Source organism: Monodelphis domestica, chromosome 1 (assembly GCF_027887165.1).
Source record: "Monodelphis domestica isolate mMonDom1 chromosome 1, mMonDom1.pri, whole genome shotgun sequence".
Classification (NCBI taxonomy): Eukaryota; Metazoa; Chordata; class Mammalia; order Didelphimorphia; family Didelphidae; genus Monodelphis; species Monodelphis domestica.
In genome coordinates, this window is record NC_077227.1 from 359,287,743 (window position 1) to 359,315,439 (window position 27,697).

Below are 27,697 nucleotides of genomic sequence, written 5' to 3' on the forward strand. Positions count from 1 at the left end.
GTGATGACAACGTGAGTCAGGGAGCTATTGGCGGGGAACCAACTTTATGAATAAAATCTCAGCCAAACTTTGGGAAAAAAGCAGAGATGTATTAAGGGAGATGAGGATCTTCGCCAATAGGTTGTTAGCAATCCATGTTCCTAAGTCTCAGGCTCCCGTCTGCACTTGGCCCCATTACATATCTGTCTTCCTTAGGGGACCTTGCTCAGGGTTCTCAGCTAGGGCAGGTAAACCAGTTTCTTCTGGAATAATGCAGGAGGCCTTCCATTAGCCTCCCAAAGAAAGCTAAGCCCAGACATTTCAGCAGCTTTAAAGAATAGGAAGCACAGTTCCCTGAGATGATTTTTAGTTTTTTAAACCTTTACTTTCCATCTTGGGATCAATATTGTGTATTGGTTCCAAGGTAAAAAAGTAGTAAGGGGCTTAAATGACTTGCCCAAGGTCACACAGCTAGGAAGAGCCCGAGGCCAAATTTGAACCCAGAATCTCCAGTCTCTAGCTAGGCCTGGCTCTCAATCCCCTGAGCCACCCAGCTGCCCCCTTCCCTGGGATGGCTCGAAATCAGCTTAACCTAGAGACAGAGCCACAGACTCAGTTCTCATTAGCAGACCCTTCCAGCAGAGAGCATCTCTCATTCCTACGCCTTCTCCTTTCTCCAGGGGAAGCCAGTCGTGTAACCCTCACCCCTCTCTGGTCGCCCAGTCTCCTCACCTTGCACTGGTGACAGCAGGAGCCATGTGCACACTCTGCCCCTGGTTTCAGAGTACAATTAGAAGCATTGCAGCAGGGATTGTGGCATTCCTGGGGGAGAGAGAATCACAAGGTGTTTATAGGGCTGATAGGAAGAGGGGGTGTGGGTGGAGAGGGGCACAAATCCATTTGCCTCTATTCCATGTCCCCACCCCACCCCCAACCATGCACTAGAGACCCCCAAAAGTCCACACCCTTCAGAATCCCTTGAGAGCCACTCCTCTGGCCCACAAAAAGTGCCCAGGAAGAGGCCATTAGAACAAGGGGCCAGTGGTTGCAGCCCCTAAACACACCTCGGTTGGTCTCCTGGGTTCTGTCCCAGAAACTTCCTTTCTTTTTTTTTTAAAGGAGATAACTTAATTTTTTTTTTAATTTGGAAAACTTTAATTAATTAATTTAGAATATTTTTTATTAAAAACTTATTTTCTTACTAAAACTAACCTTAGCCGAACCAGTCCCTTCAATTTCTAAAATGCTGTGAGGCGGTGGGCCGCCATTGGAAGATACTTCTTCCTTCTTCTCCCCAGCCTCAGTGGGGCTAATTTACTAAAAAGTCATGAACTTCTCATGTATGAAACATACAGAGCAAACTGATAAAACTGCCCATTGGCATTCGCAGCTTCTGTATTACAATTATGCTGGAGACTGAAGGGTTCAGTGAGGGAAAGGCAGGGTGGAAATTTAGAGCAGGACTTATCTAGAGAATCTCTGGGTTTGGCTATGAAAAGATGACCCAGTCTCCCTCTAATTATGATTATTTTGAAATTAGTGATTATTTACCTATTATTCACTATTTTTAGGTTCACAGGATTTTTATCTGGAGAGATATTAGAGGTCATCCAGCCCAGTTTTTCACAGATAAAGACTGAAGTTGAGGAGGAATGAAGTGACTTGCCCAAGGTCACACAAGTACTAAGTAAGAGAGAAGAGATTTGAACTCAGGCCTGATGAGGCCAAGTTCAGTACTCTTAGGTTCCATTTATTATACTAGACTGTCTCCCATTTTATAGATGAGGAAATTGAGGCCAAGGGTTAGGTTTGGGGAAGAGACTTTTCCAAGATTAGAGGAGCCATTATTCCAAGAACTTGGCAGTCTAGTTATCTCCAAATGAAGTAGTCTTGTTACTATACCAGCCCCTCTCTACAAGACTTTTGGGATCAATCAATAATCAAACACATTGGGGGTGAGGGGGTTTCCTCCTCTGAACTTTTTATTTTTAAACCTTTACCTTCCATTCTAGAATCAACACTGTGCATTGGTTCTAAGGCAAAAGAGAGGTAAGGGCTAGGCAATGGTGACTTGCCCAAGGTCACAGGACTAGGTAGTATCTGAGATCAGATTTGAACCCAGGACCTCCCATCTCTAGGCCTGGCTTTTAATCCACTGAGCCACCTATCACTCCCTCCCCCCTCCTGCATTAGCTTCAACCCATCGCAACAGTCCTTAGTTCTTCCCTTATGATCATATTCCCTCCCTCTTCCCCCAGCACCAGCACCAAGTTCTTACCTCCTCCTCACCACAGTCACACTCTTCTCCATCTTCCAGGTATCCATTTCCACATCTCTGGCCACCATACAATGTCCTGGTATCTGGCATGTTGGAAAGACACATGCCACCTCCTGACTGCAGGTATCTGTCCAGCTCCTTCCTGTTGCACCGATTGAATACCTTGGGGAAGGGGTGCCTGGTAGAGAACGGAACACAGAGCTGGAATGAGCCCACCAGCTGAGATAGCAATATGGTGGAGACGGGACACAAGTCTATTTGGATGAATCCCTCTGCCTGATGGTTACCAGAATCATGCGCCCATATTTCAAACTCCTTTTATCCTTTGTGCTGGCACAGGTTTGACTTTCATCTTTTATGGTGATTGATGCCCAATAGATACGGCTCCATCCTCTTACTTTGACCTGATGTGTATCCTCATGTGTGTTTCTTATAGACAGCATGTGGTAGGGTTTTGGATTCTAATCCATTCTGTTATTTGCTTGTGTTTTATGGGTGAGTTCATTCCATTCACATTCAGGGTTATGATTACTAGCTGTGTATTTCCCAGCATTTTGATTTCTACTCCTGGTCCTGCCTTTTCTTCTTTCACTATTTCCTTCCACACCAATGTTTTGTTTTTTAATCAGTCCCCCTAATTCCCACCCTTATTTTACTTCCCTTTCTACCCCCTTCCCTTCTTATTCCCCCCCTTATTTTCTTTACAATCCTTTTAAACTACCCCCCACCTTCTCCCTCCCTTATACTGCTTCCCTCCTCACCAGTCCATTTGTTACCCTTCTACTTCCCTATAGGGCGCAAGTCAATTCTCTGCCCCAATGGATTGGATTGTTCTTCCCTCTTTGGGTCAATTTCAATGCTCATAAGAGTTGAGTATTTCCTATCTTTCGCTGCCTCTACGCTGCCATCTTGACTCCACCCTCTTATATGATGATTGAGAGATGATCTATACAGCCCTGTGTTATGTTGCTTTCTTTGCCACATCATGAGAAGGTGAGGAAGGTCTTCAGTACATCGGCTGAAAGCTCTGTCAAACTTGGGGGAAAATGAGCCCATTCTTGCCCAACATGGGCACAGAGTGTCAACTATGATCTATACTGTTTCCAAATCGCTGCAGTCAGAGCCACACTTGATCCAGCTCCCGAGTGTGGACAACATGGGCGTTCTCGAATTCATTTTTTTGCTTCAGGCGGTACCAGAGCTGGTATTTGAAAATCAAAGACAGCAGCATCACTCTTGTGGCATGGATGATACAGATCTTTGATCTGTCTCAACGGAGTTAGACTTCTCTCCCCTTAGAACTAATGAGCAAGCCTACAAGAAAGTTTATTCACCAATTCAGTAAAAATGTATTAAGTGCCTACTATGAGAAAATCCCCTTTCTGGTGCTGAAGGACATTCAGAGTTTACGGGAGAAGGAATGTAGCATAGTAGATAGATATTGGACATGGAGTCAGGAAGATCGGATTTGAATTGTATTCTATAGACATTCATAACCTCTGCCACGCTGAGCTATTTATTGAACTTCTCCAAGCCTCAATTTTGTTATCAATAAAATGGGAGTAATAATAACACCCATCTAATAGGGTCTTTATTAAGATCAAATGAGATCCTGTATATAAAACACCTTGTAAATCTTCAAGTTCTATATAAATTTGCACAATTATTATTATTATTACATAAGCTTTAGTCTTATGTATGTTTTATGACAGTTTATGATAGTTTAATAAGGGGATAAAGATAAAGACATAAACACATGAAGCTAGAATACTGAGTATTACATAGTAAGTATGTTAGAGATAGATATTAAAACAAAGGGTTTTTGTGAGGTCTGAAGGAGCAAGTTTTTACAGACAAGAGGGATCAGAAAAGGCTTGGGGGGGGGGGGAGCTGGGTAGTTCAGTGTATTGAGAGCTAGGCCCAGAGGTCCTGGGTTCAAACCTGACCTCATACACTTCTCAGCTGTGTGACCCTGGTCAAGTCACTTAACCCCCATTACCACTCTTCTGCCAATACACAGTATTGATTCCAAGACGGAAGGTAAGGGTTTAAAAAAAAAAGAAAAAGGCTTCCTAGAAAAGGGGAAGGGAACAAGAATTAAAAAAAAAAATTTTAACATTCATTTTTCAAAGTTGGAATTTTTCCTTCCATCAGCCCTCTCCCACTCATTATTAAGGCAAGGCAAGATGTGGTTTCAATTATATATGTGAAATCATGCAAAACATAGCTTCATAGTTCCAATATAGCCATGTTGCAAAACAGAAAAAAATACAGTAAGCTTCTAAATTATGCTTCAATCTGTATTCAGACTATACCAGTTATCTCTCTGGAGGTGGGTAGTAATTTTCATCAAATGTCCTTTGAAATTGTCTTGGATCATTAAATTGATTATAATTCACACTCAGTCATTGTACAATTTCACTACTAATTAGTGTAAAATGTACTAGTTCTGATTCCTTCACTTTGCATCAATTTATAGAAATCTTCCAGGTTTTTTTTGAAACCATGCTGCTCATCTTTTCTTATAAGACAATAATGTTCCATTACAATAATATACCACAGTTTGTTCAGTCATTGCCAAATATGGGCATCTCCTCAATTTCCAATTCTTTGCCACCACAAAAAGAGCTGCTATAAATAGTTTTGTACATGAGTGTCTTTTTTCTTTTTTTCTTTGGAATGCAAACTTAATAGTGGTATTACGGAACAAAAGATATGCAGTTTTATAGCCTTTTAGGCATATTTCTAAATTGCTCTCCAGAATAGCTATACAAGTTCACAACTCCACCAACAATGTATTAGTGTCCAAATTTTCCCATGTCCCTGTTAGCATGTCATTTTCCTTTTCTATCATATTAGCCAACCTGATGTGAACATTTGTTAGTAACCTACTCTGTGTCAGACATTGTGTTAAGTATTTTATAAATATCATCTCATTTGATCCTCACAACAACCCTGAGAGGTAGGTGCTTTAATGATCTTCATTTTATAGTTGAGGAAAATGACAGAGGTTAAGTGACTTGCACAGGATAGCTAGTAAGTGTCTGAAGCTAATTCAAACTTATATCAGGGATCTACCCATTGCACCACCTAGCTAGAGGAGATAGCATTTGAGCTGGGCTTTAATTTAAAGGCTAGGAACTCAACCAGCATAGATGGAAAAGGAAAATATCCTACTGCTGTGGAATAGCATTAGCAAAGGCATGGAGGATAGGAATAACTAGGTGTATTTCAGGGAAGCAAATATTTCAGTTTGCTAGGAATATAGAGTCCAAAGAGGAGAAGGGGACATATGTGAAAAAGGCCTGGAACTGTCAGGGAGGGCCAGATTATAAGTGGCGATGAATGTTAGGCAGAGGAGTTTGAACCTTAGTAAGGAGTCAGTCAACTGGAAACCACTGACAATCTTTAAAAGGCTATTTAAGAATGTTTTAAGTTGATCAGAGGACTATACCAAGGGGCCCAAGTCATGGGCTCAATGCTATGCCAGATGGCTTCATTTCATTTCATGGTCACAGGCCACATCCCTAATTCTAGCCAGCCAGTACTCTTTCTTGAGTTGTTTCATAACTGCATCCTTCTAGTCACCTTAACATCAGTGTCTTCCTCAGCTCCCTATTATTGCTCATTATTCAGTTGTTCCCATCATGTCTGACTCTTCCATGAGCCCATTTGGGGTTTTCTTGACAAAGATACCAGAATAGTAGTTTGCCATTTCTTTCTCTAGCTCATTTTACAGGTGAGGAAACTGAGGCAAACAGGGTTAAGTGACTTGTCCAGAGTCACACAGCTGGGAAGACTAGAGATTAGATTTTAACTCAAGAAGCCGAGTCTTCCTGATTCCTGGTCCAGTGCTCTCTCCAAAGTGCCACCTAGAGGTCCCCTAAAATAAATAGGTATTATTGATCACAACGTGAACTAGCTGAAAGATTTTGGTGATTCAGTGAAAATATGTACCTGTGTAATTATTTCAGGGGATGGAGATGGGAATGAGTGAAGAGGCAACATGAGCCCCATAATGATGGGTTACCTACCATGAAGGGAGTAGAACCAGACAAACAATTTATATGACTATAATTATGTCAATGAAAACAACTGTGAGGGACCTCAAAATTCTGATCAAAGCAACAACTCATCACAACTCCAGAAGATAGATGATGCTTCCTTCTTCCCACTTCTTGGCTGAGCCACGATGGACCAGAGGTGCAGAATGAGACTATGATTTTCAGACGCAGCCAATGTGTGGATTGGCTTGACCTCTCTTATTTATTACAAAGAAGGGCTTCTATTTCTGGATAAAAGGAAACTCTACAGGATGGGGAATGGCTGGCTAATGATAATCATGCAACAAAGAAATGCAAAAGAAGCATTTAAATATATTTCTATTGTATTGTAGGGCTCAAAAAAAGCTCTGCTTAAAGTGAATTTCAGACCTGGGCAGATTAAACAAGGCACTCACTCCTTCTGGGAGATGAAGCCTCCCATGATGATGCTTCTACCTCCCCTTTTCTTTCTCTGAGGGACACAGCAGTGCTCCTCACAGAACCTGAGCCCCTCATGCTACTTTACATAATTCTTGTTATTGACAAACCCCCAAATCACCATAAGAAGCTATGATAATAACATTGATGATACCCAACATTTGGACAGTTTTAAAAATAGTTTTCATAGTATTGTCACTTTTTTTTCCCATTAGCACCTTAAAATGTCCCATCCCACAGGTAAGACAGGCACTATGACTGTGCTTTGAAAAGTTGACCCTGAGGCAGGAAAAGCAGGGCCAGAACCAAGATGGGAACCTGCCTTCAAAGTCAACTGTAGAGCATAGTAAAAAAAGGATACTAGACTTGGAATCAGACTAGAGGGGTTCAAGTTGGAGTTCTATTACCTAATAAGCTGAGGGACCATGGAACATATCACATCTCTCTGAGCCTCATTTTTCCCATTTGTGAAGTGGACAAAATTAGGAAAAGAGGAGGGGGAGGAAATGAGATTAGAAGAGCAAAATGCTTTAATACTCTAAAATAAAAGACAATTACCTTATGTTATTATACACCTATCACCTTCCTGCCAAAAGTCACAGATCTCCATAATTGCTTCTGAGAACCCTCTGCCCAAAGTTCTAACAAAGAACTTGCAGGATCCTTACAATCACCTTTAAGATACGTTGAAAAATAGACTATCATCCTGTCCCCCATGCCCTTAGCCTCCATCCTTACAAGCTTCTTAGTTAAAAGGCCTGGATATAAGTCTAAAGATCTGCCATTAACTTAGTTGTGTTCCATTAGGCAAATTGCTTCCAATCTTAATCATTTTCTCATTTATAAAATCAGGGATGATTTCCAAAATCCCATGTTCTAATATTCTATGTCCTTTCTAGCTCTAACATTTCATATTTAAAGATCCCTTCTAGATCCATCTCTAGTTTATGTTCTAAGATCTCTTCTAGTTCTAACATTCTATGTTTTAAAGGTTCCCTTCTAGTTCTATCTATATTCAATGTTCTAAGGTCTCTCCTAGCTCTAAGATTAAGCTTTAACATTCTCTGTTGTGTTCTTTCCAGGTCCAACATTCTTTGTTTTAGTTCTAGCACTAAGTTCTAAGGTCTCTGATAATTCTGCCATTCTGTGTTCCCATGTCCTTTCCATTCAGTGGTCTAAGATCCGTTCCAGCTCCCCATATGACTCACCCAGTGGCAGCAGCCATGATGCACCCACCATCTGCAGCACTTGCCGAGCAACAATCTGCCAAATCATGGCTCATTCCAAAGTTATGGCCCATCTCATGCGCCATAGTGGCAGCTACCCCAATGGCGTTCTCTGAGTGATCCTGGTGAAAGAGAAAGTTCAATCAACATGAGCAAATTGTTAGCCATCACCCTATAACCCTGACCTTCTCTAAAGATCTTCTCACCTGTTCTTTACAAATCCAGCCTTTTAACATACATACACACATAGACATTTAATAAGTGCTTGGAGCCCTTTTGATGCAGTGATTTGGGAGTCATTTTTTCATAGCATTTAAAGAAGATGAACTTAAGGTATTCTCTACTGGATTAGACACATGCCCAATATAGATAGCCTAGTGTTATGGCTCAGGGAGAGTACCTACCATGGGACATGTCATAGAAGGCTGTGATTATTTTTCTTAACATCACCCTGAAAGGTTACCTGTGAAACCCCTAATATAGTCTGTTGAGGAATACCTCAGCTAAGGACAGCAGTTTTTTAGAGTATTTACCAAAATCCTTAATTGCATAAGGACAGAGGTAGTGTCACTTCTATTACTTTCCCAGTTCCTTGGCTAGAACATACATGAGTCTTATACACTGCATATTTCAAGAAGGGATTGGGGATCCAAACGGGGTCAAGGGAGTGATGTTATCACATCAGGAGTAACACTGCTTCATTTAGTTGTAATTGATGCTAAATTAATTAACCTGAATTTATGGTTCAGTTGAATGCACACTAGAGCTTAGCTTTTTTAGTTTACATAGTAATTGCTTCCCTATCTCCTTTCTTCTGTTTTCTCATTGGAGATTTCCAAGAGGAATTGCATAGGAGGCTGGAGATATAAGATGTTCTTGGCCAGTATTTGCTGGGATTGCCACCAGTAGTTTGGGTGGGAGTGGGAGGGTCAGTTTTTTTATCCCAATGGGAAAAATAGAGGCCAATTTGCAGAGATGCAGATTTCCTGGTTCATGCAACAATCTAATTAACTTCTCTACTACCTGATTTAATGGGCAAGACTCACCATGTTGACCCCTCCAGACTGGTACACAGAACACATGGCCATCAGTGGGGCCAGACCAATTGTGGTACCATGGAAAGACATTCCCCTGAAAGTGAAGAGAAAAGGCAATGAAGCTTATCTTGAGAGGATCACCTCAAAAGTCAGCCAGATATAGGAACACCCTAATCAACAATGACCTGTTAATAGTTTTCAGTGACAAGCCAACTTTCATTTCAAGACCAAGAAAGAGTTAGAAAAAATTATAAAATGTAAAATAAATAATTTTGATTACATTAAATTAAAAAGTTTTTGAACAAACAAAACCAATGCAACCAAAATTAGAGGGGAAGCAACAAATTGGGGGGGAAATCTTTAACAAAAACCACTGACAAAGGTCTAATTACTCAAATATATAAGGAGCTAAATCAATTGTACAAAAAAGCAAGCCATTTCCCAACTGATAAATGGGCAAGGGACATGAATAGGCAATTTTCAGATAAAGAAATCAAAACTATCAATAAAAACATGAAAAAGTTCTAAATCTCTTATAATTAGAGAAATGCAATCAAAACAACTCAATTGGAGAGTGGCTAAACAAATTGTGGTATCTGTTGGTGATGGAATACTATTGTGCTCAAAGGAATAATAAAGTGGAGGAATTCCATGTGAACTGGAACAACCTCCAGGAAGTGATACAGAATGAAAGGAGCAGAACCAGGAGAACAATGTACACAGAGTCTGATACACTGTGGTACTATCAAATGTAATGGACTTCTCTGCTAGCAACAAGGCAATGATCCAAGACACTTCTGAGGGACTTAGGAGAAAGAACACTATCTGCATCCAGAGGAAGAACTCTGGGAGTATAAACACAGAAGAAAAACAACTGCTTGATCACATGGGTCAATGGGGATATGATTGGGCACGTAGACTCTAAATGATCATCCTAGTGCAAATATCAATAATATGGAAATAGGTCTTGATCAATGACACATGTAAAACCCAATGGAGGGGGCAGCTGGGTAGCTCAGTGTATTGAGAGCCAGGCCTAGAGACGAGAGGTCCTAGGTTCAAATCTGGCCTCAGACAATTCCTAGCTGTGTGACCCTGGGCAAGTCACTTGACCCCCATTGCCTAGTCCTTACCACTCTTCTGCCTTGGAGCCAATACACAGTATTGACTCCAAGATGGAAGGTAAGGGTTTAAAAAAAAAAAACCAGTGGAATTATGTGTTGGCTATGGGAATGGGGTGGGAGGGGGGAGGGAAAGAACATGAATCATATAACCATCGAAAAATTTTCTTAATTAATCAATTAAATAAAATTTTAAAAAATTAAAAAGAAAAAAAGAAAAAGAAAAGCCAACTTTCTTAAGCCCATCCTCTGACTCATAGACAAATAAAAGTCTTTTCATTTCTGGGTCATCTCTATGGCTTCCAAGATGACCCCCAACCCACTCACACCACCATTTTCCTTTATCCACTTCCATGCAAACTCACAGAGGAGAAAGGTAGAGAGCAAAGATTTCAAGAGTCAGAGATGCAGTTTCCCACTCTCCTCCCCTTCCTACAATATGCCAATAGCCTAATCTTACTGGAAGGAAATGAGCAGGGTTTATAAATTGCTTCCCATTCCTGCTGGACAGGATGAGGCCAGCTGGGTGGAGGAGGGGGGAAGGAGGGGAAGGTGGTATAAGTCATGATGCCCAAGATGATTCACACATATCCTTCAGCTGCCAAGCTTTCACATCAGCATCCCAGGCGGAAAGAGGTAGCTATGGGTTCTGGTGCATCAACCCCACATCACACCTCAGGACCAACAAAGCTAATAATATTTTGGGCTGTATTATGAACTTATAGGAATGAAAGGCTGATAGTTCCACTGTAAAAGATGCCCTGGTAAGGTCACATCTGGAATATCATAGTCAGTTTGGAGTCCCTTTTTAGGAATATTACTGAGGTGGAAAGCATTCAGAGAATGGCTGCCCTGATAGGAAAGGAGCTTATGTCCATACTATATGAGGAACTGAGCATAATTAGCCTGGAGAAGTAAAAACTGGTATGGGCAGGGATTAGGAGAGGAATGACGGGCTGCCTCTAAATATTTGTAAGTCCATTAAATGAGGAAGGGAGTTGACTTGTTCTGTTTGTCCTCAGAGGGTAGGTATAGAAGTCCTGGGTAGAAGAAGCAGAGGGAAATTTAATCTCGATTTAAGGGAAAGCTTCTAACAACCAGAGCTATCCACAAGAGAGATGGGCTGCCTTAGAAGGCTTGGGATCACCCTCAGTGGACGTCTTCAGGCACAGGCTAGATGACTATTTGCCCACTTTGTTGTAGCGGGATTCCACATGAAGTATGGGTTGGACTAGATGGTGACTGAGGTCCCTTACAATTCCCAGATTCTGTGATGCTACATTTAATTCCAAAGGTTCTTTCAAGTTCTAACATTCTATGTTCTAAGGTCCTTTCCAGTTCTTTTTTTTTTCTCTTGAGACTAAGCCTCCTTATCTCCCTCAGGCTAAAAGCACAGCAACCACTCAAAGGTCTAATCTCAATGCTGATAGGTAACAGAGGCAGAAAAATCTGCAGTTTTTCTAACCTAGGCAAGTTTGACCCTCCCTAGGCAGCCTGGCGGCATTCTGTTCTAAAGGAACTCAGCATATTACTGCCAGACAGTGCAAACATCCCATGGATTTTAGACCTGCTGAGGCTCAGAACCCCCACTCACACCATCCGCCAGCCTCAGTAGCCCCCAGCAGCAAGGATTACATCCCTTCTGAAGAGGCAAGATTACTTTCCACTTCTACACTATACATTATGTCTGTAACTTAATTGTTTGGTGTCTCCCTTTGGAATGTGATGCACCCTTGATGACCATGTTTTGCCTTTTCTTTGGATCTTCAGCCTTTGGCATAGTGCCTGACACAGTTATTATAGTTAAAATGTTTAACAACCATTATTCTTAGCCAACTGAGCTTACTCACTGATTTTGTGACTGAGCTTGGGAAAAGATACTATTCCATACTTTGGGACTCCATAAAATCTTGAGGTCCAAGTAGTCTAAACATGGTCCAAGCATGCTTTTGCAGGTACTTTCTTCAATTTTCTACCAGCAACTCTTACCATAATTCTCATTTAGCCTTTCTTTTTTAACTTTTCCCTAGCTCTAGGCATCTCCTTTTATTTGCTATGTGCTCCTAGGGAGAAGAGATAAATGAATGGAGAAGAAATCAGAAGACAAAAACCAAAGCATGACAATCGCCTGTCAATAATTTCTCTTAAAGAGAAAAAAGAAAAAAAACATGGTCCAACTAGTCTGAGAACTTATTGTGTTCCTTCCACAAGTGCAGGATTGCCACCCCTCCACATCTTTTATATCATACAATTCATAGATCATCCACAGAAGATATCCCCAATGTGCTAAAGGTCTTCTCTTTCCTTTAATCTTTCAGAGGATTATAATATCAGAATTTTAGAAATAAAAAAGGCCTTAGAGGTCAGATAATCCCTCCCCACCCATTTTATAGATGAGGTAGCTGAGCCCAGAGAGGTGAAATGATTATTATTGCTCAAGTTAGTAAGTGGTAGAGCCAAGAGTCAAACCTAGGTCCTCTAACTTCAAATCTGACACCCACCCAAAAGAAATACTCAACCATGATAATGGTGGCAGGCTGTCCATCTTTTATTCCTCCCTCTCTCTGCAAGGCCAGTCCATCTCCTTTTCTAGCCATACAGATCCTTGATGATGGCTTTTCTGCCATGTCTTCCTCTGTCTCCCCATATTAAATGCCAAAATGACTTGTGAGCCTCTTAAATCATTTCAAAATCTGGGCAAGATGCTTGGGAAGACCCAAGGGTAGACCAAGATTGGAGTAAAACTGTGGTCCAGCCAACCTGGCCTTCTCTCTGTTTCTCACACTGGAGATCCCATCTCCTATTTCCTTGCCTTTGACCTGGCCTTTTCTCATGTCTAAGATATACTCTCTCCTCATTCCACCTAATAGAATCCCTCTCTTCTTTTAAGACATAGCTCAATGGCCACCTTCTATATGAAGCCTTTTCTGATATTCCTGACTGCTGGTGCCCTCCCTCCCTCCCAATTCTGGTATAGGTGCTGCTGAAGCAAGTGTTTAACCACCTTGCATTTAGTTGTACTTATTCTCTTTATATTTATTCTGGAAATACAGGTCTATGTATTTGTTGTGTCTTACATTTAGATGCAAGAGGAAGGACTACTTCATTCTTCATCTTTGTGTCCCCAGAGACAGTGTCTAGTAGGCATTTAATAAATGTTTGTTGATTGATAGCAGGATGAAGTTACACCCATGATGCCAGGAAACTCTGAACATTTTTTTTCTAAACCCATACCTTTCATCTTAGAGTCAATACTGTGTATTGGCTCCAAGGCAGAAGAGTGGTACGGGCTAGGCAATGGGGGTTAAGTGACTTCCCAGGGTCACACAGCTGGGAAGTGTCTGAGGCCAGATTTGAACCTAGGACCTCCCATCTCTAGGCCTGGCTCTCAATCCACTGAGCCACCCAGCTGCCCCCTCTGGACAATTTTTAAGAACTGGAGAAAATATTTCATGTGGCCCCCACTGGATGGCTGTCCCTTTGCCCTCCATTAGGGTAGATTCCACTCTGCTGATCATTATATTAAAATATAGCCATTTTTATTGAAAGTGGCTGATTCATAGAATTTCAATTCTGAATGGGTAGAAGTTAAAAGTCTGTTGTTAGCTCACGCCTTTTCCCCCCTCTACTCTATACCCCCTGAGTTCATCTGTGGAATTCTTTTTTCTTTTTAACTCTTATGTTCTGCCTTAGAATTGATACCAAATACTGGTTCCAAGGCAGAAATGCAGATTTATGTAATAGGGGTTAAATGACTTGCTTTGGGTCACACAACAGGAAAGTATCTGAGGCCATTTGAACCCAGAAACTTCCAACACTAGACCTGGTGCACTATTCAGTGAGCCATGTAGCTGCCCCTATCCATTGCCTTTAATGCTTTTCTCCATTAATAGTGACATCATTTTAGTCCTCTGAGTACGAAGGACAACCACCAACCTTCTCTGTTAACTGACATGGACTCTACGTCCCCAGAGACAACCATGACAACGAGCACATACGTTTCCACAATGGGGTGAATGACTGGCCAGGCACTCTGTCCAAGTAATTAGAGACAAAGCAGCCCAAGGGAACAGGTTCCTACCTCATGGGTGCCAATTAGCTTTGAATAAAGAAAACTCCTGACCACACAGTCAACACTGTGATAAATGTGTGCCCTCTATCCCAGGAGGGTTTGCTTCACTCCCTAATTGGGCCTGTCATCTCTTTCTACTTCTTAAGGGCAGGAACTACATTTTATATTCCTTCTCTTCTGCTTAACACAGTGCTAGGCACATGCGGATCACAGAAAGGCATCAGCACAGCACCTCGCACACAAAAGATGCTTAAATATTGAATTGAACATAATCTAAGCTTCCCATTTTATAGATAAGGGAACTGAAGTCCAGAAACTGAAAGAGAAATTATTGGGTCAAGTATAAGGAGACAGGACTTGAACTCAAGTCCTCTGAGCGCTCACTCCACTGCCCCTCATTGCCTGATAGCATGTGCTTAACTAGAGCCTGGAGCAAATAGCCTACCACAAGATATTTGGTCACTAGCCCCAATGATGGAGAAATGCAAACAATAAGCACTTATGAAGGGCCTGCTCCTTCTTCAATGTCATGCTGCACACTGTGGATACAAGAACAAAAAGGAAATAACCAGTAATCTTAAGGATCTCGCTTACAGTCGATGAATCAGGAAAGCAATGAAGGGATTCTGCATCCATCACGCGTTTGGAACTCTTCTATTTATCCTTCTTAGATAGACTCAGAGATTAGACTCTGGTCTAGGACCAAAAGAGACAAAGCTCCTGCCCCAGCAAAACCAAACAGGCCAAGCACCTAAAGCCAAGAGGTGCAAGGAGATTTTTCTGGGCAATCCCTGACAGTAAACTCCTGTCGGCACAAACCACCTTTCTGGGCACATTCCTGGCTGTGGCGTCTCAAGTCTGACTTTAGCCCTGCTGCTATTGCTGCTGCCTTGACTGTTTTCTTGGTCTCAAAAGCAGCTTGTTAACTAAGCATCTGCCTGGTTCATGATCACTGCAGACTTCGCTCCCCATTCACTACCTCCTGGGTATTCTTGTAATGAATCCCCACATCCTTTCTGCCAGCTGCCTGATCTAACCCAAACCTTTCCAGTCTATCGCTGCCCTTGAACCTAACATAGTGCTTGGAACTGGCTCTCATTGGAGCCCTAGTCCAGCCCCTCGGGGAACCACCACCTTCCTCCATCCTTGTCCGAGATCATCTACTTGGTCATCTCTCAAAAAAAACTCAAGCAGCTAAATATTCACTCAAGGGAGAGTGGGCATTTTGCAGCACAATCTCACCTAGATCATCCTTTGTCACACAGATATTCATAATGTAAAATAAAATTTTTTTAAAAATAGTTGCCTGATAATCAAATGTAATGAACTTTTCTACTAGTAGACAATCCAGAGGATCTTATGAGAAAGAACACTATCCACATCCCGAGAAAGAACTGTGGGAGCAGAAATGCAGAAGAAAAACGTATGGTCAATCACATAGTTTGATGGACATATGATTGGGGTTTTGATGTTAAAAGATCACTCTATTGCAAATAGTAATAATATGGAAATAGTTTTTGAACAATGATACATGTAAAATCCAGTGGACCTGCTTGTTAGTTCCAGGAGAGGAGAGGGAGGAGGGGAAAGAAGGAACATGAATCATGTAACCATGGGAAAATATTCTAAATTAATTAATCAAATTTTAAAAATCTAAAAAAATTAAAAAAAATAGTTGCCTGACAATAATACATGTATAACCCAGACCAGTTCAGGGAGAGGTGAGGAGAGCGAGGTGGACAACATAACTTCAGAAAACCTATTTGGAAATTTGTTATTACATGTAATTGGTAAAATTAAATTAAAAATGGTTTCCTATTGTGGTTTACTAAGGATTTTATATTATCTCTTTTGGTCCTCAAAATACTTCCAGAAAGTTGTATATTATCCCCATTTTAGATGAGGAAATTGAGGCTCAGACCAATTAAATGATCTGCCCTGGGTTACACAGCTAGTAAGTAGCAGAGCTGAGATTAGAACCCAGGATTTCTGTCTGCAGATCAAGTACTCTTTCTGCTTTAGCACCAACAGTGGTAGGTGCTGTCCTCTTCATACAAGGAGAAGCAGTATCTCTTAGCTCAGGAATAGTCCACCTACGTGATCAGTTGGGCATTGTCGTGGTTCTTCTGTACAAGTAACTTGCGCCGCCAGCTGAGAAAGGACCAGAGAGTAGAATATGGATTCTCTGAGACTTCACACATGTTTCCATGAGTCCAGACTTCCAAGCCCACAAGGGCAATACGGATGTTCAGAGAGCGATAAAACTAAAAGGATAAGGAAAGCAAAAATATATATTGGTATCTCTTCTTGTTCATTCATTTCACTTGTGGGTCCAATTCTTTATGACCCCATTTAGAGTTTTCTTGACACAGATATCAAAATGATTTACCATTTCCTTTTCTAGCTCACTTTTTTACAGATGAGGAAACTTGAGGTAAGCAGAGTTAAGTGACTTTCCCAGGGTTACACAGTAGTAAGTGTCAAAATCCAGATTTGAATTGAGGAAGATGAGTCTTCCTGATGTCAGACACAGCAACCTATCCAGTGTGCCACCTCGCTGTTTCTGGCATCTCTTCACTACCTCTTAAAATAACATCAATTTGGATTCACATCATTTTTCCCCTAGTGAGCAGTCAAAGCATCAGTGATCACACTGGTTTTTCTCAGCATAACTTGGGGCAAAAAGAAACAGGCATTAGACCCGTCTTTCAGACAAGAAAAAATAGACCAAGAGGTGAAAGACTAATGGCAGAACCAAGAGCAGGATCTCAGGAGTAAGAGTTTAAAGGGTCCTTAGAAGCCATCTTGGTCTGAGAGATGTGAGAACTAATAACCAGAGAGTGTAGGTAGAGGCAAGATGGCACACTGGAAAGAATATGGGAGTTGGAGGACTCGGGCAGGGGAAGGGATAGTCACAATTCTATTATTAGTTCCTTGGATCTCATCCTTACTGAGTAATGATGGGAAATTCAAATATGGCCTCAGACACTCACTAGCTGTGTGACCCTGAGCAAGTCACTCAACTTCATTTGCCTCAGTTTCTCACCTGTAAAATGAGCTGGAGAAAGAAATGGCAAACTACTCCAGTATCATTGCCAAGAAAACCCCAGATGGAGTCACAGAGTCAGACACAACTGAACAACTGAGCAACAACAAGGATAGGGAAAGCACTTGAATGCTCTGTGCCTCAGTTTCCCTATATTTAAAATGGAAGTAAAATATTCATACATAGTACATACTTCGAAGACTTGCTGTGAAGTTCAAATTAAATAATACATGTGAAAGGTTTTGCAAACTCTAGAATAATATACAAATGTCAACTGTCATTATTATTATCATTACTATCTCAGAATCATGGTCAAATAACAGCATCTCTGAGCCCCAGTTTCCTTATCTATAAAATGAGAGGTTTGGGCTCATGGTCCTTTCCATATGATCTATGATCTATAATCCTTTAATAATTACCATAACCATTATTATTATCATCACTATATTGTAATTATTATCTTGGTCAAGTCTTCCTTTCTCTAGACCTCAATTTTCTAATCTGTAAAAGGAATCACCAAAGTTTCTTTCTCAATAAATAAAGCCAAAAGGGATTTCAATATGGGGCAATTAGATGATACAGTGGGTAGAGCACCACACCTGGAAACAAGAAAACTTATTCGCCTGAGTTCAAATCTGGCCTCAGATACTCACTGTATAACTTGGGCAAGACACTTTGCCCTGTTTACTTCAGATCTCAGTTTCCTTATCTGTAAAATGAGCTGGAAAAAGGAATAGCAAATCACTCCAGTATCTTTGCTCCAAAAAAAAAACCCCAAATGGGCTCATGAAGAATAGGAAACAACTGAAAAATGCCTAAACAACAAACAACATGATATGGAAGAATCACCACTGGATTTGGAATGAGCAAATCTGGATTCAAATCCTGGCTCTTCAACTTACTATGTGTGTGATCTTAGGTAAATTACCTCATTTCTCTGGGCTTCCTCAGATCCAGCAAGGCAGATGGAATAGAAGGATATTTTTCTTCATGTAAGTTAGTCATTCATTCAACAAACAGTTATTGAGTGACTGCTTGTTAATATGTGTAATACAAATGACCCATGACCAGGAGTGTAAATTAAGGCTGCAAGTGCCTTTGAAGCAGAGTTCTGAAAATCCTCACCATCAAAATGAAACACATGAACCATTTAGAAAATATTTCAAGAAAGATTTGTATCTTAATGACCCCTTTGCCTCTATTCCAATTTCATTCACCCCTTCTTTAGGTTGAACCAATCTGGCTAATCTGGGTCACTCTAAAAGCCAGACCAACTTCCCACCCACTAAAGCCTAAAAATAATGAATATTAAATGAAAAGCTACAGAATCTGTTTCCTCCAGTGGCCCCATGGGAGACACGTTTTTTCCATTTTTCCCAGATGTTGTTCTTGTTTTGGATTGAAAATTATTCCAATGTTATCCTAGAACAGACTGAGGGTTGGAAAGAGGTGCTAAAATAATGGCCCACGGGACCGATTCTTCTAGTCATTCCTGGCCCAAGTTTGGCAGTAACTTTCTTCTTCCCAGCTCTCCTTTCCTCCCTAACATCCTCTGGAGGGAGTCAGTTTGGGACCCACTTAAGGATAAGTCATTTAATTGGGACAGAAGTAAAGGCCTGAACTTGGGTAAATTTTTTTTTAATCAACTGTGAATGAGGGAGGCAAGGCAGGACAGAAGCCTTGTTTAAAAAAAACTGAGTTTAGCTGACTAAAAACTCATTAAGAGGCACCAAAGACCAGTGCCATATTAGGGCACACAAAAAGAATTCTAAGGTTCAAAAGGAAACAAAGACAATCAACACAGCTTTGAAAGTTATATATTTTTTATTTTTATAATATATATAATATAATATATATGATAATAATATAATAAATAAAAATAAATTTATTATATACTTTAAATTATTATTTTAAATAATTTATTAAAATTATTTTATATTTTAATATTTATATATTATATATTTGTATATTATGTATTATATAAATATGTAATATTATATATATTTATATATATACATTTAATAATACATCTATTAAAATAAGATGTACAGTCTCATATTCAAGTCTCCTTTTCTATCCTGCATATCTATTTTCTTAAATATTTCCTAATTACATTTTAATCTAGGTGGGGCCTCATGTGTTTGACATCTTTACCCAGCAACTCTCTACGCCTATAATTTGAAGAGAAGGACCTACCTACATTAGTAGAGTTTCCGTTACCCAAGAGTCCTCTATTCCAATGAAATCACCATTCAGTTCCTATCCCTAATGTATCAAACTGAAATCTATCTCTCTGCCCCCTTTCTCCTTAAAACTTCATTCTAGCGTCATAAATAAATAAATAAATAAATAAATGAATGAATAAATAAATAAATAAATAATGAATGAATGAATGAATGAATGAATGAATGAATGAATAAATGAATAAATAAATAAATAAATGAATGAATGAATGAATAGGAAGGCATGGATATCAGCCTCCCAGGCCCCAGCCTTAAGCTTTTTCTTCCATAATCCAAATATCTCAAGACTTCCAGCTGGTTGAAAGGTTCTTTCACTATCACTACTCCTGAAGTCACACTCCAGCTTGTCAAGACCTTTCTTAAAATGTAGAGCTCAGAAATGGTCATAATGATCCAGATATAATTACATTTCATATGGAAAAAAAATCTGGGGATTTTCATGGACTGAAACTAAAAAGGAGTCAATACTGTATCATGGTAACCCAAAAAGCCAATAAGAAATTAGGCAAGTATCGTGTACAGAATTCAAAAGGACATGGGCTTATGATTTGGGAAGGTAGGCTTATGCATATTAAATTTCATCTTATCATAGATGTTAGTAATTAAACTCATATTTTAATCCTTTGATATTTTTATTAAAATTCTACTATTCAACCCTTGTTGAGTTGTGTCATCTGAAGATTTGATAATCTCTTCCCTGTGGCTTCATCCTTGTTATGGTTAAAAATATTGAGCAAGACAAGTTTAATGATAGGAGTCTTGTGGCACTCCATAGTTCTCCACATTGACACTGATTTATTTATCATCACTTTTTTTTTTTGTGGGTCCATCAGTCAGTTCTGAAACTAATTATTTTCCTTTGTCAACTGAATGTCTCCATCTTGTCCACTAAAATATTGTGCAAGATTTTGTGAAATGCCTTATTGAAATTCTACTCGATTATGTATATAGTATTCCTCTGATTTCCTAATTTGATAACTAGATCAAAGGAAATGAGATTATCTTGGCACAATTTGCTTTTTTTAAAAAATACTATTTTTTTTAAAACACTTACTTTGTGTCTTAGAATCAGTACTAAGCATTAGTTCCAAGGCAGAAGAGTGGTAAGGGCTAGGCAATGGGGGTTAAGTGACTTGCCCAGGATCATATAGCTAGGAAGAGTTTGAGACCAGATTTGGACCCAAGACCTCCCCTCTCTATCCACTGAGTCTGCTAGTTGCCCTTAATGAATACATGATGGTTCATGGTGCTTCCTTTTTTAAAATTCTCATTTTGTCATTTAGACATTTTAGGTTCTTCATGAGCCCTTTTGGGGTTTTCTTGGCAAAGATGGTTGGCTATTTCCTTTTCTATGTCATTTTACAGATAAGGAAACTGAGGCAAACAAGGCTATATGACTTACCAGGACCACACAGCTAGTAGGCATCTGAGGCTAGATTTAAACTCATGTAAATGAATCTTCCTGACTCCTGATCCAGCCTTCTATCCACTGCACCACGTAGCTGCCCCCAAATTCTCATACACTGTCTGTTTAAATAATCCATTCTACACACCTGGTCTCACCTTATCAACATAATTAGCAATCTCCATGAGTTTGTGTCTGGTGGCATCCGGGTCTCGACGGTTCTTCTGAAACTGAAAGGAACAAACAAAACCAGGTGATTCGTCAAGAAGAGGCTTAGAATGTCTGTCCACTTTTTCGTAGTGATACTTATGGTAACTTGGCACCTTACAACCAAACTGGGACAAGTCCTCTGAGCAGGGAAAGCCGCATGAAATCTTGCCATTCTCAGGACTCCGTGACTAGCATCACCACCTCCATGGTGCTCAGGAGATATTCCCAAAGATAATCATCCAAGGAATGTGCATCATCATATTGAAAGCTTCAGAGGACATACGGCAGAAAGAGGTAGAAAACCAACTTTGAAGTCAGGAGGGATTGAAGGAGGTTAACAATGACATTGAAGAATATCCAGAGGATAACCCAGCATGGTAGAAGGCCCTGAGATCATATCATATGAGGATTGATTGAAGGAATTAGACCTGGTTAGCTTTGAGGAGAAGACGACTCAGGGGTGACCCGCCAGCTCTCTTCAAATATAAAATGGACTACCATGTGGAGAAGGGATTAGACTTTTTTTTTTTACCCCAGCGGAAAAACCAGAAGCTATTTTAGCCAATGTCAAAAGAATTTTTTCCTAGCAATCAGAACTGTCCAAAAGTAGAAGAAGCTGCCCCGTGATGTGGTAGGGTCCTTCTCCTTGAAGGGCTCCAAACAGAGGTGGGATGATCGCTATTTAGGTATATTATAGTAGATTAGTTGATTGCTAAGGATGCTACTAGCTCTCATATTCTGTGATTCATCAATCCCTGACTCTGACACATACTGGCTGTGTGACACTGGGCAAGTCACTTAATCTCTCACTGCTCCCAAACATGGAAGCTTATAAATGATTTAGAGGACTGCCACATACACACTGTGTAAATGAAAATCTTGTGTCTTTGAATTACATTTCCCAGGAGCCCACTGGCTTCCTGTCGATACCTGCTGACACAGACAGGGGATAAATAGGTTGGTCTTCCGTGACTAGCTCTCTTTCCTTCCTGGGTCAGGACATGGGTGGAGTGGGCTATTTGAACAGGTAGATTAGCCATGGACACGGGGTTTTATTTTGTTACCTTTTTATTCCTTTATTTCTAGTGATCATTAATGAATCGTATAAAATATAATTTTGAAGTTATTATAGATTAATTTTAATTTTTACGACACATAACTTCAGTGTGAGGAAGTTTGTTACAACAACAGAAGTTTGCTTTTTTCTTGAACTACATATTCAGTATAAGTCAAAAGACCTCCTAAGACTTGTTGGTCTTGATAATTACCACCCACTTTTGGTGATGCCCATAAGCATGAATATCATTGTCAGAAGGAACGTGAAAGGACTGTTATAGATTAGGATGTCAACCACAAGAAATAAAAGACTTTGGGGGCACAGGTGATATTTTTCATCTCTGCTATCAATCAAAGGCCAGAAACTGAACACTGTGATAAAGAGAAGCTCTCTGAGAATAGGCTTTGGATTCTAGATTATAACATAGAATATAGAAACGACGGGCTAGGGATGATTAAAAGACAACAGCAATATTGGACTATACTTTGATAAACTGAATCAAAGGGACTTTTAAGCTGCAAAAAAAAACTGCATATAGATAGAGGTGTGTGTGTGTGTGTGTGTGTGTGTGTGTGTGTTCCTGTTCAACAGGCTATATGTCATAGAGAATAAGAATCACTATAATTTGTAAAGATTAATACTGTTGGAAACACCCAGAAATTCACTGGAGATAAAATTTAATAAACAAGAACGTTTTGATAATACTAGACCTCAGATTTTTATACACAAATTCATGAAGTGTAGATAACGAATAGGGAATCCTACCAATTCTAACCAAAGAAAGGAAATTTGACATTCCAGATATCACTTATACCTAATGGGCTGAGACCCAGATAAGTCTAGATGGGTAAGCTATTTAAAAGGGAGGAAACAGGTGAAGAATGGGTTGAGAACATGTGGAATATGATTGTTTATTAAAAAATATACTCAATTGGAAGTCTCAGGACTGAGATCGAGTATATCTTCCCAGATTAATCTGAGTACCTTAATTAAAGACCCTTATTATAACTGAAGAAAAAGATACTTAAGACCCTTCATGACTCTAACCTGGGGGCAGCTGGGTAGCCCAGTGCATCAAGATCCAGGCCTAGAGATGGGAGGTCCTAGGTTCAAATCTGGCCTCAGACACTTCCCAGCTATGTGACCCTGGGCAAGTCACTTAACCCCCACTGCCTAGCCCTTACCACTCTTCTGCCACCAATACTCTGCACAGTATTGACTCTAAGATGGAAGATAAGGGTTTAAAAAAAAACACACACCTTACCTTCTGTCTTAGAATCCCTACTAAGTATCAGTTCCAAGGCAGAAAAATGGTAAGAGCTGGGCATCTGGGGATGGGTGAATTGCCCACAATCACACAGCAAGGAAAATCTGAGGACAAATTTGAACCCAAAATCTCCCATCTCCAAATCTGGCTTTCTATCCACTGAGTCACTTAGCTGCCCCCTTCTAAAAATCTTGATAATGAGGCATGCTTCCCAGTTAGCAGAGGTCTGATGGACCAGAATGAAACAAAAATGTGTATACATGATCAATATGTGGATTTATTTGGCTTGATTATACTTCTTCAAGCCTAGCTTTTATTTGGGGAAGGGGAGAGTTATGGTGGGCAAGTGAGTTAATAATGATAATACAAAAAAAACGAAAAGAGCATTTAAAATGAAGTCTTTTAAAAATATACGAAGAGGCAGAAACAGTGGTATATGCCTATAGTCCCTATTGCAGAGAAGGCAAAGGCTGGTGACTCTCTTGAGTTTAAGGATTCTGAACTGCTGTAGACTAAACCAATCAAGTGTCCATACCAAGTTCAGCCTTAATATGGTAAGCCTCCAAGAAGCAGAAGATCAACAGGTTGCTTTAGGAGTGGCAGAGGAGCTCAGATCAGAAAAACAAAACAGGTTAGAGCTCTGGTGCTGATCATTTGTGAGATCAGCTCCATGACTAGCTGCTGCAATTATAACTTGAGTGACATAAGGAGATCAAGTCTTAAAATATAAATAAGAGGACACATATAAGAGAATAAAGGCAAGTTGAGAAAGGAACACAGACAAACAGAACAGTGGATGCTATTGTGTTCAAATCCAAAACACACTTTAAAAACTTTAAAAATAAAAAATAAAAGTTCATGTCATATATAGTTCTCCTTTCTGTTCTTTGAATATTGAAATGTTCATAATAAAAAACATTTTTAAATAAAGAAGATATATTCATGGGAAGAAGTCCAAGGACCAGAGCAGGAAATGTGATAAAAGGACATTTGAGTGAAGATCAATATAGGCAGGAACAGAAGCAATATTGTCATTGGCATATACCACAGACCACCTGGACAAAAAGAGGAAATGCATAAGGACATCTTGGCAAACAGTCATGACATAGCAGTGACAGGGACTTCAATTATTTAGACATCTGCTGGTTCTCTCTCCACCTCCCTTGAACCCTCCTTCTCTCTTTCCCTCTCTTTGTTTCTATCTCCCTCTGTCTCTATCTCTGTCCATCTCTGCCTCCATGTTTCTCTTTGTCTATTTCTTTGTTGTCTTTCTACTGTCTCAGTGTCTGTCTCTTTCTTGTCTCTATTTCTCTGTCTGTCTCCAAAAAAGCAGAACAACTAACTTCTTGGCTTCCTTTAATCCTTCAAATTATGTGGGAATCATAGTTAGATTTTATTTAGGGAAATGGGGAGATTTAGGCAAAAGAAGAGTAGGGAACAGAGAGCAGATGAGAAAATGATAGCTGTGTTGCAGCAGAATGTAATCTTCTTGGAAGCAGGTACAGTTTTTTCATCTTTGTATTCTCAACATTAAGCATGGTATCTTGCACATAATTGGTATTTTAATAAATTCTTGCCAAATTGAACTGAAGTATTTAAGTATCCTGTAGAAGGGGAATTGCTCTTCTTGGCACCAGAGGTATGATAAGAAGGGGAAGTTGCAGAGGCAGATTTAGACCCATTGAAAGAAATCATTTCCCAACAATTAAAGGAATGGGTTGACTTGGAAAACACTGGATCTGCCTTTGTCTTTCTTTCTACCTCTGCCTCTGTTTCTCTGTGTCTCTGTCTCTCTCTCCCAAAAGCAGAACAGCTAGTAACTTCTTGGTTTCCTTCAATGATCATTTCATCCTTCAAAATATGTGAAGTAAGTAGGAACTTCAAGCAGAAGCCAATTTATCATTTGTTGGGCAGGTATTGTCAGCTAAGGTGTGGGATAAAAGACCAACTTTAAAATCCTGTGATGCTATGTGATGCCAGGGCTGTGAGATCTCAGGGGAACAACCTATCCTTTCAAGCTAGTGTTATCAAGCAGGCACTTCATGCCTTGTGTAAACCTCAAAATTCCTTAGACTTATAAATGTTGGAAATTTCACCATTGGGATATTTCATACTTGGAAAATTTCTTACTGATAGTCTATTGGAATGGGAACCCCATTGGCATGGGAGGTTCCTTCTCTTCCCTTCTTAAGATTACTTTAGGACAGAAACCTTTTGCTGAACAATGGAAAGGACTTTGAACTATGCTTAAGCATAGAACAGGAATTTCTTTGAGTCATGATTGATTTTAGAATTGATACAATGGAGATACTTGGAATCAATCTCCACCCTATTCAGTCCTAACAGGATTGAGTAAGGGCTGCAGCCTAGATCAAAATTTAATTATTCCAATCTCTACCCTACTCAGATTAACAGGATTTAGAAAGGGCTGTAGCAAAGGAGCAAAGATTTAATTATTGAAAATATGACCTTCAACAGACATGTGCAAAGCCTCTGGGCGGTCCTGGGTTAAGCTAGATCCTCCATTGGCACAGGGAAATTGATGGACAGTGATTGGTAGATGTGAGAACTGAGGGGAGGCAACTTGGATGGTTTCCTTAAAGATCAGGGGGGTCTGAAGACTCGAGGTGGTTGAGGAGTTGGTCGGAGTGGTGGCAGTGTACTCTGAGAAGCTTGCTCTGAAGGAAGCTGAAGGTGGGGGCCCCTGAGACTGTTTCTCCATTTTGGTCACGTGAGTAATAGGGACTGATCTCTTTTCTTTGCCCCAGCTATCTAAGGGCTTGGGTCTTTTGGCCCAGCCTAAACAGAAGGGGTATTTAAGCCCTATTCCCTTCTCTCCCTTTTTCTCTCTCTCTATCTCTAACTTCTTTCTTCCTCCTATTGTAATTAAACTCCATAAAAGATTGACTGCTGGCTTGAGTTTTCATTTTAGGAATTACATAGCTGAATTCCTTGGCGACCTTAAATTAATATATATCAGTCTTTTAAAGTGATTTCCTTGTAACACTTGGCAGGTGGGATTTTCTCCCATTCAACCTAAAATCCTCAAGCAATGAGAACATCCTGGTAAGTGTTCCTTAGGATAGAAGTTTAATTACCTGAACTGATTTCTACATGAAAAGGACTATATGTGTTGTTCCAACCCAAAACACACTATCCCTTCTCTCTATTCCTTCTACTTCATTTCCGTAATAAAAAGATCCTAAGAACTAAACAGTATTAACAGTAAGCATCAAAAGGATTAGCAAGATGTTAAGCTAAAAAGATGTCCAATTTTAACACACCTCTTAAAGATATTCAAGAATCCCAGGATTTCAATAATAAATCAATAAGCATTTATTAAATTCCTATTCTGTCTAGGTACAGTGCATAATGGGAACTAACATCAGTGGAATAGGCATAAAGAGTAGCCTGGTGATTTCATTGGCAAGGGGAACTACCAGGTGAGGAAAATCCTTCTGCCAATTCAAAAGAGCACATTCTCAGCAACTTATCATAATAGTGAGTTGCCTGGGGGCACTGAGCCTTTAAGTTGCTCAGAATCCTGGATTTACACTTAGACCATTAAGGGCACTTCTCGATTTACCATGTATCTGTGTGACCCTAGACAAGTCACATAACATCTCAATGACCCAGACAATTTCCTAAGAGGAATATGAGTTACAGAAAAAATGCCAACTGAATTGGTAGGAGTTCCTAGAATCAGTAAAACTACAGGTCCAATGACAGAAGCATCTCACAATAAAACTGCTTACTATGAGTTAGCATATGTATTTCCATTGTACTCTGCCCACCACTCTTGGTTAGGTCCATGTTCATACCTTTGCACTGAGCCACCCCCATCCCCAAAATGTATTCCCATCTCACCTCTGTCTCCATAGATGCCTCTGAAAATCCCTTCCTGACCTCCCAGTCCCACTCCCTCATATGCAATTACCTTACATTTATTGTTCATTTGTTCTATATTTATGTATGTGTGTGTGTGTGTGTGTGTGTGTGTGTGTGTGTGTGTGTGTGTGTGTGTGTGTGTATGGCATCTAGGTGATGTGGTGGATAGAGTACCAGGCTTGAAATCAAGAAGATTCATCTTCCTGGGTTCAAATCTAGTCTCAGACACTTCTTAGCTGTTTAACCTTAGGCAAATCACAACCCAGTTTGTCTCCATTTCCTCATCTATAAAATGGGCTGAAGAAGGAAATGGCAAACACTTTAGTATATTTGTCAAGAAAATGCCAAATGTGGTCACAAAGAAACAGACAACAACTAGAAACAATT

General features: G+C 40.0%; 1 protein-coding gene across 2 annotated transcripts in view; it reads right to left on the minus strand.

The window, feature by feature from the left end:
* Positions 1-27,697, minus strand: part of ADAM19 (ADAM metallopeptidase domain 19) — a 135,190-nt gene that overhangs the window by 22,083 nt on the left and 85,410 nt on the right. For both annotated transcript variants that reach the window (XM_056811523.1, XM_056811524.1), the window contains exons 8-13: positions 21,047-21,118; positions 16,292-16,458; positions 9,011-9,095; positions 7,947-8,086; positions 2,258-2,435; positions 712-801 (exon numbers count right to left, since the gene is read on the minus strand). In XM_056811523.1, coding sequence (XP_056667501.1) covers positions 712-801; positions 2,258-2,435; positions 7,947-8,086; positions 9,011-9,095; positions 16,292-16,458; positions 21,047-21,118 — 732 coding nt within the window. The remainder of the gene's footprint in view (positions 1-711; positions 802-2,257; positions 2,436-7,946; positions 8,087-9,010; positions 9,096-16,291; positions 16,459-21,046; positions 21,119-27,697) is intronic.